At 43.9% G+C, this 14676-nt stretch overlaps 2 protein-coding genes across 2 annotated transcripts in view; both read right to left on the bottom strand.

Annotated features, from left to right (window-relative positions):
• Nucleotides 1-672: 672 nt before the first annotated feature.
• LOC306933727 (beta-1,4-galactosyltransferase galt-1-like) lies at nt 673-14071 on the bottom strand (the record flags this gene model as incomplete). The annotated part of the gene is made up of 5 exons (XM_079516036.1): nt 14015-14071; nt 8211-8873; nt 3747-4077; nt 1276-1451; nt 673-898 (listed from the first exon to the last, which is right to left on the bottom strand). The coding sequence occupies exons 2-5, from the start codon at nt 8810-8812 to the stop codon at nt 673-675; spliced, it is 1335 nt and encodes a 444-aa protein (XP_079372162.1). The 5' UTR covers nt 8813-8873; nt 14015-14071.
• Nucleotides 14062-14676, bottom strand: part of dis3l (DIS3 like exosome 3'-5' exoribonuclease) — a 49279-nt gene continuing 48664 nt past the window's right edge. The window contains exon 19 of the transcript XR_013791302.1: nt 14062-14188. The gene's annotated coding sequence lies outside the window, so the exon portion shown is untranslated. The remainder of the gene's footprint in view (nt 14189-14676) is intronic.

Below are 14676 nucleotides of genomic sequence, written 5' to 3'. Positions count from 1 at the left end.
TGGTGATGCTGAAAAAGCTCCTCTGAAGTTGTATTGCTCAATGTTTTGATCTTATTCGATCTTAATGGGCATACATGTATATGTTTAAATAGTTCACCATCTACACACTGATAGGAAAAGGTAGTCAACTCAACTCATCAATTGAGTACCACAGACGAAAAACAGTATAAGTCCAAATTTCATTCTGACCCCTCCACGAAAAGGCCTCGTTGTCCTGAACCCTTATCTATCATTTATACATTATGGATCAATAGTGTGGACTTAGACTGTTTTTCGTCTGTGGCATTCTGGCATTGCTCAAAATACATATAAAAAATCCATAAATAAATACATTCTGGGATGGGTACAACATTGCTTATATAAACGTGTGTATGCCCATTCCCATGTACAGTAGGTCCTTATATAAACGTGTGTATGCCCATTCCCATGTACAGTATACTAGGTCCTGATGAAGATCGAAGAAGAGCAAAGTATTGACGACCTTTTTCCGTCCTGGTTATTCCTTGGTCCTCAGCATCCCTATTCCCCGCAGGGCCTTGTCCACTCTGGGGATCAGCTGCTCATGGAAGTCCCACAGCCGGGTGTTATTCCTTGGTCCTCAGCATCCCTATTCCCCGCAGGGCCTTGTCCACTCTGGGGATCAGCTGCTCATGGAAGTCCCACAGCCGGGTGTTATTCCTTGGTCCTCAGCATCCCTATTCCCCGCAGGGCCTTGTCCACTCTGGGGATCAGCTGCTCATGGAAGTCCCACAGCCGGGTGTCAACGTGTAGCTGCTCGATGGTCAGGCCGGCCCGTAGAGCAACCCGGACATGAATGATCCGGCACACTTCTGGAGGGACCTTGAATGTATTCCCGAAGCTCTTGAGCACTTCGTGTACCGAGGTCTGCTCCACCATCCTGTGTTAATATGCACGCACATGTACAAAATAAATTATTAGACCATTAGGCCACAGCTGAAACTGCTCATGTTGTTTTCATATCCGATTCATATCCGATCTATTATGCAGATTGAATACATTTTGCTTTTCTGCCTGTATTTTGGCCGTAATGTACAGTCAAATTCAATTTGAAATAGTTTCATTCATCACAACACCAGACCTTTTTGTAGAGAGTTTAATGGCAGTAAAGTACTTGCATATAGGTGTTGTGTTACCCTACCACATTTTATTGACTCGAGTCTTAACTTTAGAGTTGACTGTACATCTATATCTATTGTAGTCTCAAAGAAGATGAAGATGAGGCTCACAGATTTAGTAATTGGCCGCCTACTGTACCTTGGCTGAACTATCATCTTGTGTGGGTGGTATATGGTTCGGTCTGGCTCTTCTCTATAGATGTGCTCCAGAATATTTATTCCTGGCACCCCTTCCCACTGGGGCAGGTGGAACTTTGCACTGGGCTCAAAGTGGTGCCATGGAAAGATGTGATTCTCAATGAGGAACACCCCAGCCTATATAGGATGGAAGAATAGGGCATTTGAGATGAGTGGAAGAGCGAATAGAAGTAGACATTATACCATTCCATCTCTGTCCGGTTTATAAAACTGCAAACGTGAGTCCGTGACTGCCGCTCCCATGCATATACTGTAGGGCAGGGGTTCTCAACCCGTGGGTCGCGACCCCCCGGGGGGTCGCCAAATTATTTTGGGGGGTCCCCAAATTATTTTCAGAAAAAAAAAATATATTTTTTAATTTTATTTTCACGATTCTTCAAAAATAGCAGACCTACAAGCTCGTAGCGCGCCACTCAGTGGCGCGCTATGAGCTTGTAGATCTTCTATTTTTCAATAGCTAAATTATAACAATGCTTAAAACACCAAAAGGGGTTCCCGCCCAAAATGGTTTAAGGTTATTGTAGCAGTCAATTTATATTGGGGGTCGGCAAAAACGTTGAGAACCCCTGCTGTAGGGCAGTGGTTCTCAACCTTTTCAGGCCGTGACCCCCCAAAATAATATTATTGAACTGGGGTTCAATATTATTCAAGATTACCTTTGATGAAGTAATCTTGTTTTCTTTAATTTCTTTGGTATTAAAAAGGTCTTAGAAGTCCTTACATTTTCACTTCGCGGTCATCTAGGGACCCCCCCAAATTATCAAATCACCGCCTGGTTGGATCTTCCGACTCACAGGTTGAGAAGCATTGCGATAGGGCTTAGCAGTGGTCGCCATTTTGTAGTGCCACAGATAGAAAACCCATTCATTTTTCCAATAGATTTCCGAAAATATTTATATAAATTATTTTAAGCCTGGGACCAAGCTATCCAGACATTGAATCATGACCATAAAACATTTAATTCTGTGTCAAAACAATTGAAAACCGCAAAAAGGCTATTTCTTTTTACACAGAATCAAATGTATGGTCATGATTCACCAGGAGCCTGAGTGGCTTGGTTTCAGGCTTTAAATAATTGATATAAATATAGCTGGAAGTCTTTCTGGGGGAAATGTATGTGGGTTTTCTATGTGAGGCACCACAAAATGGCTGCCACTGCCATACGCCCTTCATAGCCCGTGGCGAATTAGCCCTGGTCCAGTGCTTACAGCGAGTAGAGCGAGTCTCTCTCTGACGCCCTGTGGAAGTCCCTTCCGCAGCCCTCTGGTCATATTCTCACTCCCGTGCGCGGATTTTCAAATACCAGCAAATAAACAAAACGACGTAACTACTCACCGAAACAAAGCCTGCTAGACCTTGGTAAAAGTCTATTCTCGTAGCTGGGAAGCGTCTCAGGTCCCCAGCTTCTCTCTAAAATGCACTATTTTAATCATTGAATAAAATAAATCCAACCAGATCGGCGCAGGCAAAACCCGGAAATGCCATAGTAGAAGAAATGACTCTGCCCGGTAAATTCAGGGTACATTGCGTTATTAAAATGGCCCAAAGTGCATTTTAGAGAGAAGCTGGGGACCTGAGACGCTTCCCAGCTACGAGAATAGACTTTTACCAAGGTCTAGCAGGCTTTGTTTCGGTGAGTAGTTACGTTGTTTTGTTTATTTGCTGGTATTTGAAAACCCGCGCACGGGAGTGAGAATATGACCAGAGGGCTGCGGAAGGGACTTCCACAGGGCGTCAGAGAGAGACTCGCTCTACTCGCTGTAAGCACTGGACCAGGGCTAGTGGCGAATATGCAAAATAACTGATCACGGACAAATCTGTGTGTTTTGCGTTTAGCATTAGTATTCCCAATTGGTTTGTGCAAGTCCAATGTAAACATTATTAACCATGAAATCACTTAGTTTTGTTGGCAGAAATAGCTGTTTTTGTTATGCAATTTTGTGGAAATTAGGATCCAGTTACAAGGAGGCGGGGGTTGGCAGGACAACGAGAGCCCAGGTGGAGACAAAAGAAGGTATTTTCAAACCTCCATCCACGTACCATGGCACACACTTTCTATTCAGTCTTTAAAACTTTAGACTGAAATAGAAAGTGTGAAACACTGTATTTAACATTCCTACTGTATGTGATTTCCTCAGTTGTGTCTTTAAAATTCTGGTTTTATAAGGTTTAGTTCCAAAAACGATTGAATCAATGTAAATAAGCAACATCTCATGTTGTAGGTACGATGAAAAAAGAAAAAAGGGAACACAGTGTTGGTCGTGTCTGGTGTGGTGTGGTCACAATTGGTGAGTCCACGGAGGAGAAATGGATGAGGACGGACTGACTGACAGAGTGGAGTTAATGTGATAGTAGCATAGACTCATGTTTGCACACATGCACGTACACACACATCCATAGTGAGGCCCCTACCGTCGGTTGCTGCTGTTGGAGCTCGTCCATCAGAGACACAAGGCTGTTCTGACGATATGGTACTATTATCTCATCGATGTCATTCAACAAGACATAGCGAGAGCGGTCCATGTATCTGTATACACACTCGTTGAGCGTGGTCAGCTGGCCAAAATAATGCAGGTCGCCTCCGTGCTGTGAGTGTTGCCATCCCCGGGACGGTCGGAGGTGCTTGTCTATTGGCCAGGGAACCACCTCTACCAAACCCTCCTGGCTGTAACTGAGCAGCAGGCGCTCCAGATCTGGACCACAGCTGGTGTTGTAGACCACCACTCGGTCCACGCCCAGCAGTCTGTGGTGAGGCCAGTTGCAGAGCGTCGTCCAGGTGAGGTGTCCCAAAACAAAACACAAAGCAACTCTGTCAGCATTCAGTGTGATTATCCCATTTTGACCTGAGATCAGATTCTAAAAATGTCTTCTACATCCGGACAGTTTTTTGAAAAAGCTATGTTTCTATGTCAGTCGTTCTTCGATTTTTCAAAAATAGCAGACCTACAAGCTCGTAGCGCGCCACTCGGTGGCGCGCTACGAGCTTGTAGATCTGATATTTTTCAATAGCTAAAGCATAACATAATGCTAACATCAAAAAGGGTTCCCGCCCAGAATGGGTTATTTATAGGGATGTGCCGATGAGACATTTTGGCCGATATCGATATCCGATATAATGAATTGCTGTTATGGCCGGTAACCGATATTACCGATGTCGATGTGATCTCATTCTGTATTGAAAAATTATAATAATTTTGTTCATTCTGAAAAATACATGTAACAGGGTATCTGCACTGCAGGCTTAGGCAAGTCAGATTTAACCTAAATACCATTATATTTAATATTGTGAGCTTGTAGATCTGTTACTTTGGGCTTGTTTATCTGTAAAGACAGACCGATTAATCGAACCGATTAATTAATCGGTCTGATTGATTAATCAAACCGATGCAGATCAATCTAAAAACAACTAAAATCGTCCGATACCGATGTGTTTATTATTTATCAATGAATGGACAATTTTGAGTGTTCGTGTAAACACAAACATTGCGTAACACAAACATTGAAGACGAAGGTGAGGACGCAAATTGTGATTGGCCGGAATGAGATGATGTACAGTATGATGATCACATGGACTCACTGGCGCCCAAGGGGCCAGTGAGGCTATTCAACGTTGAAGGTCTGGGTCCTAGTGGTAGGAGGAGGGACTACAGGCGGACCCGTGGATTCATGACCGGAAAACCCCGTGCAGCTGGGCTTTAACATTGAGCGCTCGGTTGCATACGTCACCCCGGACCTCAAAGTTGAGGTCCGGAGGAGGGACTTCCGGCAGTCTTCCGGGTGCTTCAAAACGCCACTGAGCAACTTCCACTGACATGAATAGCTGGGGGGGCGGAGCTTCGCGCCAGTTCAGTCTCTATCCTTTTATATACTCTATGCTGGCGCCTCACAACGCCTCGGGATCCCCCAGGAGGAAGTTACTAATGTTTCTGGGATGTGTGGAGTTCTCTGGTGGAGCTGTTGCCCCTGCGACCCGACTACGGATAAGCAGTTGAAGATGGATGGATGTATCTATGTGGAGTTAACATTACTCTAATAGACCCCCAGGTGTGGTTAGAATATTCAAATATGTCTTCCCTGTGTATTTTTGGTTTCTGAAAGCTGAAAGCCTTTGAGTCAAAAGGCCCAATCTAATTACGCCACTTTAGTGACATCATAACCCTAACCCCTCCCCCATTATCATACAGCTGTGGGCGAGGCTTAAGTTCAGGTGGGCGATGCTAAGGTGAAAACCAGGTATGCTTACTTAATGAACTGGTGGGTGTGGCCAGTCTGGCCATATAAAAATATAATTTTAACACTTTACATATGTACACTTTTTTGAAGAAAAGAATCTTCCTCCTAGTATAATCATAGTACTTGATGATCATGTTTTAGGTGGGGGGAAAATCACGGCACTTCAACTTTAAGTAATCTCATGTGGCCAGACAATCATACATCTCAAACAATAGAGGTAGTAAGAGAAATCTATGAAAATCTGGGAACTAAATCGTTACCAAGAAATTTCTTCACCAATGTGTTTCTAAAGGTGTCTAATAACATGTACTAAAAGAGTTATTAGCATAATATGTATAAGGCAAAAAAGTCCACATTTCATAATTCTTTAAGTAGCATGTGACATATGAAACTAGGGGGTTTTCATGATTCTGAATCCATTCCAAGCATTAGTTTTGCACAAAAAACACTCCTTGGGAGGAAAACGGCCTCACAAACGTGATGAGGTCAGCACATTTGGTCAAGTGGATATGGCCTAATTTAGCCCAAGGAGTGTTTTTTGTGCAAAACTAATGCTTGGAATGGATTTAGAATCATATGTCACATGCTACTTAAAGAATGATGAAATGATTAAGGGTATGGTCACATATTATGCTAATAACTCAATTTCCCACAGGAGTTGAATTTCAAACTTTTAGTATATGTTATTAGACACCTTTAGAAACACATGGGTGAAGAAATTTATTGGTAACAATTTAGTTCCCAGATTGGTCAAATACCTGATAAAATGCCCTTACTAAGGGTATGCGCATGCTTAAAGTGAATGGCACATTGAGTGGCAAATCGAGTGGCAAAGCAACATGCAAAATGAGTTTAACATTGTTTAACATTGTTTAATGCAATCAGATAGGACTTTTATGTGAGGATGTCTGGGCTGTCAAGGCCAGAAAGTAGTTTTTTGCTACTCAGTAGGCGTTCCTGCATAACGTCCAGGTTTGATGATGATGATGTCACGTGCATACCCTCTATACTGATAAGTAGCAAAGCAAAGCAAAGTTACTATATTTACCCAGGGTAACTGGACTAAGCATCAGATACTTGTTTACAGCCAGGCCCTGCTCATAGAAGATTTCATGGTAGTGGTTCAATGCCTTGCTCAAGGGCCCTTCAGCGGTGGTAATTTTAACGTGCCGGTCCGGGGATACGAACTGGCGACCTTCCGGTATCAAGACCGCTCCGCAAACCGTTCGGCCACCGCTGCCACTAAGTCTGCATGGTCTGGGTAAATCAAAATGAAATGTACCTGGGTTTGAATGGCAGAGAAAACCATGCAGCACTAATACGCCCACTGCTATGAACCCTAAACCATGCAGCACTAATACACCCACTGCTTTGAACCCTAAACCATGCAGCACTAATACACCCACTGCTTTGAACCCTAAACCATGCAGCACTAATACACCCACTGCTTTGAACCCTAAACCATGCAGCACTAATACACCCACTGCTATGAACCCTAAACCATGCAGCACTAATACACCCACTGCTTTGAACCCTAAACCATGCAGCACTAATACGCCCACTGCTTTGAACCCTAAACCATGCAGCACTAATACACCCACTGCTTTGAACCCTAAACCATGCAGCACTAATACACCCACTGCTTTGAACCCTAAACCATGCAGCACTAATACACCCACTGCTTTGAACCCTAAACCATGCAGCACTAATACACCCACTGCTTTGAACCCTAAACCATGCAGCACTAATACACCCACTGCTATGAACCCTAAACCATGCAGCACTAATACACCCACTGCTTTGAACCCTAAACCATGCAGCACTAATACACCCACTGCTTTGAACCCTAAACCATGCAGCACTAATACACCCACTGCTTTGAACCCTAAACCATGCAGCACTAATACGCCCACTGCTTTGAAAAAACAACCCTGCATTTCTGATACCGTCCCAATACGAAAGATGGACCTAAAGGATTTCATTGTTTCGGCAGGGATCTGATTGTTTATGTTGTTGTTTATGTTGTTGTTTATGTTGTTTCAGCAGGGATCTTATTGTTTATGTTTCAGCAGGGATCTTATTGTTTATGTTTCAGCAGGGATCTTATTGTTTATGTTTCAGCAGGGATCTTATTGTTTATGTTGTTGTTTATGTTTCAGCAGGGATCTTATTGTTTATGTTTCGGCAGGGATCTTATTGTTTATGTTTCAGCAGGGATCTTATTGTTTATGTTGCCCAATTGTTTCTAGACAGTTCTAGTCCAGTCATTGACTTTAGATGTCATGTATCAGGTAGGTGGAGATCTCTGTTCAAAACCTTTAATCGGTTTCTTTCTTAATTTGATTTTATTTTTTATGGAGGGACAGACAGTAGACTGACAGGAAATGGGGAGAGAGATGGGGGGAAGACATGCAGTAAAGGCCGCCGGGATCAGGAGTCGAACCCGCGGCACACTGCCAGACTGGATTACCAGCCAAGGTGCCATTGAGCCATGGCCCAGGCCACTTTAATCGGTTTCTGATCGGATACGGATCCCAGGGTTGTGTGTCCCAGGTGTGTGTGTGTGTGTGTGTGTGTGTGTGTGTGTGCGTGCATGCGTGCGTGCGTGCGTGCGTGCGTGCGTGCGTGCCATGAAGGGCTGACCTGTACATCTCCAGTGTCTGTGTGAACTGAAGCACATTGTTGTAGTTCCCGAACAGGGTGGAGATGCAGACCGTGAAGTTAAACTGGGGCTTTCTCTCCTCTGTCCCGCTGCTCTCCAGGTTACCTATGGGGAGGAGGGTGTGCTGGTGCGCCTCCACGTTGCATTGGTGAATCGACAGGGTAACGTGGGTCGCATCGCAGCCCGCGGGGATCCGACACATCACGTCCGTAGTCACGAAGGGGAAACCGTAATTCTCGGCGTGCGGCGCAATGTTAGCCAGAGTGCCGTGGACGAAGTGGCCACCACAGCAGAAAACACAGCGAAGGGGCACGATGGAATCTATCCTGAATATACCGATGATGCGCAAATCCCAACCTCCTACCCTACGGTCCATGTAGGCCGAAATCAGCAGGTGTTTGGTGTTGTTGAGAGGGGTGATGGTCTCCGTAGAGATCCGGTAGGGACACGCATGTTGGACAGGACACCGGGCCGGGATGGGTCTGTGTATAACTGGGTCCGTTTTATAGTACCAGATCATACCAGTTGAAGAAATGAAGAAAACAGCAAGGCAGAACCACCGGCGGTTTTGGTTATTCATCATCCAGCCGTAAACAGCAGCTCCTCCACAATCATTCAGCCGTAGACAGGAGGACTGATGGTACCTGATGATACATAAAGACAGGAGGACTGATGGTACCTGATGATACATGAAGACAGGAGGACTGATGGTACCTGATGATACATAAAGACAGGAGGACTGATGGTACCTGATGATACATAAAAGTATGTCACTGCAAAATTTACATTTCAACCAAGCAACAAAGATTCAGAATGCTTAAAGGAGAATTCCATACTAAAAGGCTTTCTTACCTTTCTTTGTAGTTGTTACGTCCCCACCAAAGAGGTCCAGGTGTTATTTTGTGCAAAAGCTCCTTATGTGCTATTTCCCCTACCATAAGCCCTAAATGAATTGCATTGAATCGGAATTGAATGGGGCTATGGGGTGTTTTGTGCTAATTCGCTTATTTCCATCGCTCAAAATTATATTTTTTTGTATATATCCTCTCTTCATAATGTAAATAATATCCCAAGCGGCACACTTTACTACTTATTTCGATGGAAATAAGCGAATTAGCACAACACCCGCTAGCCCCATTCAATTCCCATTCAATTCATTTAGGGCTTATGGTAGGGGAAATAGCCAATAAGGAGCTTTTGCACAAAAAAACACCTGGACCTCTTTGGTGGGGACGTAACAACTACAAAGAAAGGTAAGAAAGTTTTCTAGCATGGAATTCTCCTTTAACTCATCCATTCATGTTCAAATGAATCCAGTTACTCGGTTATTTTGTGAAATGAACAGCGTATTTAATGTGTTTATTTTACAGATAGTTGTATACCAGGGGTTCTCAACCCGTGGGTCGCGACCCCTCGGGGGGTCGCCAAATTATTTTAGGGGGTCCCCAAATTATAAAAAAAAAAAGAAAAAAAAAGATTTTTTTTTAAAATTTTATTTTCACGATTTTTCAAAAATAGCAGACCTACAAGCTCGTAGCGCGCCACTCGGTGGCGCGCTATGAGCTTGTAGATCTGCTATTTTTCAATAGCTAAATTATAACAATGCTTAAAACACCAAAAGGGGTTCCCGCCCAAAATGGTTTAAGGTTATTGTAGCAGTCAATTTATATTGGGGGTTGGGAGGGGGCGGGGCGGGGGTCCCGAGACATTGCCAAAGCATTTCCGGGGGTCCCCGGCCAAAAACGTTGAGAACCCCTGTTGTATACTACATATTAAAACATGTATACATTGAATTACTTCTGTGGACTTAATGTTTCATTTGATGGCCTTCCTGTCCTGGCCTTTGACTTTTGTGCCCTCAGAATTTGGCCAATTTGTCTAAGCGCACCTGCCTCTAAAAGGATGGAATTCCAGGCCTGGTCTGTACTGTATTATACAGCTTTCATCTGTTTATTTACACATGATGTGCAGTGAGTAAACCTGTTGTGTACTGTAGATCAGGGGTTCTCAACCCGTGGGTCGCGACCCCTCGGGGGGTCGCAAAATTATTTTAGGGGGTCCCCAAATTATTTACCAAAAAAAAAAAGATTTTTTTTTAAATTTTATTTTCACGATTTTTCAAAAATAGCAGACCTGCAAGCTCATAGCGCGCCACTCGGTGGCGCGCTATGAGCTTGTAGATCTGCTATTTTTAAATAGCTAAATTATAACAATGCTTAAAACACCAAAAGGGGTTCCCGCCCAAAATGGTTTAAGGTTATTGTAGCAGTCAATTTATATTGGGGGTTGGGAGGGGGCGGGGCGGGGGTCCCGAGACATTGCCAAAGCATTTCCGGGGGTCCCCGGCCAAAAACGTTGAGAACCCCTGTTGTATACTACATATTAAAACATGTATACATTGAATTACTTCTGTGGACTTAATGTTTCATTTGATGGCCTTCCTGTCCTGGCCTTTGACTTTTGTGCCCTCAGAATTTGGCCAATTTGTCTAAGCGCACCTGCCTCTAAAAGGATGGAATTCCAGGCCTGGTCTGTACTGTATTATACAGCTTTCATCTGTTTATTTACACATGATGTGCAGTGAGTAAACCTGTTGTGTACTGTAGATCAGGGGTTCTCAACCCGTGGGTCGCGACCCCTCGGGGGGTCGCCAAATTATTTTAGGGGGTCCCCAAATTATTTACCAAAAAAAAAAAGATTTTTTTTTTAATTTTATTTTCACGATTTTTCAAAAATAGCAGACCTACAAGCTCATAGCGCGCCACTCGGTGGCGCGCTATGAGCTTGTAGATCTGCTATTTTTAAATAGCTAAATTATAACAATGCTTAAAACACCAAAAGGGGTTCCCGCCCAAAATGGTTTAAGGTTATTGTAGCAGTCAATTTATATTGGGGGTCGGGAGGGGGCGGGGCGGGGGTCCCGAGACATTGCCAAAGCATTTCCGGGGGTCCCCGGCCAAAAACGTTGAGAACCCCTGCTGTAGTTAATACAAATGTAATAATGCAATAACTTGCAAGCAGAATGTCTTGGCTCTGTGTAAAATAGAGCAATACATAATATGTGTTGTTCAGTGTAATTAATGCACCAACGTCACCAACACAAATGCCTTGTAGTACACTATTAGGAATTAAACAGATTCCAAATGGGGAGACGTGCCAGGTATGTTGCAAACATACCTGGCACGTCTCCCCATTTGGGATTAAAATCATTCTTGGATTCAGAGTTGTTTTAACGCAGAATCTATGTGGAAGGTGCATAGAAAGTCCATGTTCGACATATGTGACCAGATTTGACTGAGAGCCTGCCATCGCGCAAATTTTCACCAGAGGAGAAAAACTTTTTTTATTTTTTTTTCCCCAAAATGAGTTTATAGCACAGGCAGACTCTTCACATACTAGAGCATGTCTGAAATAAGTGTCAGAGCTGAAATCGACATGCAAATATGAAATAAATGCTTAAACTTGTAGCTAGGTGTAATGTTAGAGACCACAGAAGTGAACCTTTCAAGCCTGTTTTCTCAACTCGCTGTTTTCTGCAAGACATAACTCTATGAGCCATATCTCCAAAACTGGTGGGTCAAACTGAACAACCAATATGTCAATTTGAAGCTATGATTCCCTGCTTTCATATGACATGAAAAAACGAAAATTAAAAAATATCCAATGGCAGTCAAATTTAGTCACATATGGCAAGATTAATGGCCCTTTCACACATCACTGGTGAAGTAAACATTGAAGACGCTTTGCTACAAGCAGAATCTGCTAGAGCTACTTACAGGTGTTGCAAGATCCTCGTCTTTGGTAATCCTCGGTGGATGGATGGTCTGAGCGTTACCAGTACCAGCTGTCAGGGTCATCAGCTGGGAGCCATCCTTCCTTGATGTCTCTACTGTAATAAAATGTAGTATACTGTACAATTTTAAGTGCTAGAGCCCAGAGCGTTTCATGATAAACCAATCAAAGTTGACTGTGTCCTTTGGACAAAAGCAGTGTCAGATAACAGAGCAAAGGGGAATTAAGGAAATAGGTCAGTCCTTTCCAAGCCAATTTCAAGATCGTTGTCGGAAGGGAGGCACAGACGCCACTGGTTGGCGTTGAAAACATATCAGAGTGAATCATCACAGCATCATCCAAGGAAACCCTGTACTCACAGTCATTGTAGCATACTTCCCAAAAAACAAATATGGCTTCCTGTTTCAAAACCGACCAAACGGACACCAGGGCTCTCGCAGACAGACACTACTCATTTCCTCTGTCTCTGATGAAGACCGCAAGGTCGATGATGGTGACAAAGCACAGTTCTACGACCAGCTCAGGCAGACAGCTGAAACTGTCACATTCTTGGCCATCCTGGGCGACTGTCCTGCCCAGAATGCAACGCTTCCCTTTCAAAGAACGAACAGCGAGGCATACGGGTCTGGCCCTTTCAGTGCACGGTCCAGCCTAATCTAATCAATGGTGTATTAAGGTGGATTAAAGGAATAGTTCACCGCAAAAATCAATCAATTGCACATATATTTTTTTGAGTGGTGCAACCACTCCTATAGACAGCTATGTGTGTGTGTGTCTGGGTCCCTGTGTACGGTACGGTACGGTACGGTACGGTACGGTACGGTACGGTACAGTACAGTACAGTACAGTACAGCACCACTCACTTCAGACTTCAGCATTTAAGTCTTCTTCTACCAGAGACTCTACCGGTTAGCCTCGGAGTCGGTACCCATGCTTTTATTTTCGTTCGCATTCGGCTCAAAAAGAAAAGTCTGGGAAACCCATTGGAAGATTTGGCATAGGAACGGATGCCCACTTCCTTGTATTTTTTTGCTAACCGGTGCGTCGCTCCAAATGTATTGATTGATTGAAGTATTTATTGACATTTATTGGCAGAATTACAGTACATTTAAAATACAACTCAATACAAAAACTGTTAACTGTGAGAGGACGACACCATAAAGCATTATGTATTTTTGAGTGGTGCAAACCACTCCAACAACTGGCTTTGTTAGTACCCGTGTGTGTGTGTTTGTGTACCTGTCCCTCAAAAGAATGAGCATGGTTACTATGGTCACTGACATTACGTCAGACCACAGCTGATCAGGCTATATAAGATCTTACACCACTCAGTTCACACGGGTGCGATTTTTACAATAGGACCCACCATTTTCAATTCATCAAAACATTTAGAGACGTACGAATATACACTTCTATATAGCCAAAAACGGGAAATCATCATAGTGGGTGAAAAGGGAAAAATATATATATACAGTGAGGGGGGAAAGGGGTGGGTGGGGGATTCAGATTTTACGGGGGCCCGTTTCGAATTGCAGCCGTCCGTAGGTGCCCTTTGAGAGCATGTCATACAGTATGTTGTTGTTGTGGTTGTTTTCTACCGGGGAGGATCCACCGCGGAGGATCCACCGCGGAGGATCCACCGCCTGTTTTCGACCGGCCCTCTAGACCAGAAATCACACTGGACCTATCTCCCGGTCAACAAATGATTGGCTTAGGAATGTGACAAAATCTCACGGCTTCATGCAAGTGTGCAATTGATTGAAAATAAGTTATTTTTGGGGTGAATACTCCTTTAGGGAGAGGCCGCTACTTATCAGGGCCACTTCCTGCTCACTATCGCCTTATCAGCATCACCTGCCTTCTCTCTCAAATCAAACTTTATTTGTATAGCACATTTCCAACCCAACGACCAAGGTCGAACCAAAGTGCTTATCAGCCTGCGAATCCCTGTCACAATCACCACAGCATAATACTCATGCGAACTGTCACTTACTTGTTCTTATTACATACGTGGTCTTGAACAGTCCAGCTCTACTACATCTCGCTCTTCCTCCTCTTTTCCCGGTCTCTTCCAGGAACCCGGTGGCCGTATTAGAGCAGAGCACACGAACACTCCCCAAGCGAGCATCGGTGGCTGTGCAGTGCCCCACCCTGAATCTCGCCCTACCTGGGTTCAAGTGTTGAAGCAGAAGGTGTGGTCTCTTACTAGTGAAAAATGTGATTTTGAGACAGACTTATGTTATGGAAAAGAATTTGGAAGACATAGTAGTTGTTGACATCTTCAGTTTATTCAGTGACAGTCAGAAGCAGAGAACCAAACCCCAGAGTCCAGCTACCATCTCTCACACAGTTCTCGGTGTCATCTTTCTCTCTCTACTCCGCTCTCTCTCCCTCTCTCAGACACGTGCTGGCCATTGGGAAATTCGGGACAACTCCCGAACGGCCGGTCCAGTCCAGGCCAGTCTGGGCCAGCCGTTAAAATAATAATAATAATAATATATATATAATAATCATATATTTTATTTCGAAGATACACAATTATCTTTTATCAAGCCTATATAATCATGTTGCTTTGTGACATAATGCCTCAGGCTGCAGCCTGTCAGTGTCACACACAGTACACACTCCACACGGCCGGCCGAGGCAGACTAATTA

The sequence above is a fragment of the Electrona antarctica genome, assembly GCF_951216825.1.
Source record: "Electrona antarctica genome assembly, chromosome: 12".
Lineage (NCBI taxonomy): Eukaryota > Metazoa > Chordata > Actinopteri > Myctophiformes > Myctophidae > Electrona > Electrona antarctica.
Note: the sequence above shows the minus strand (reverse complement) of the source record. Positions and strands in the feature narration are given on the sequence as shown.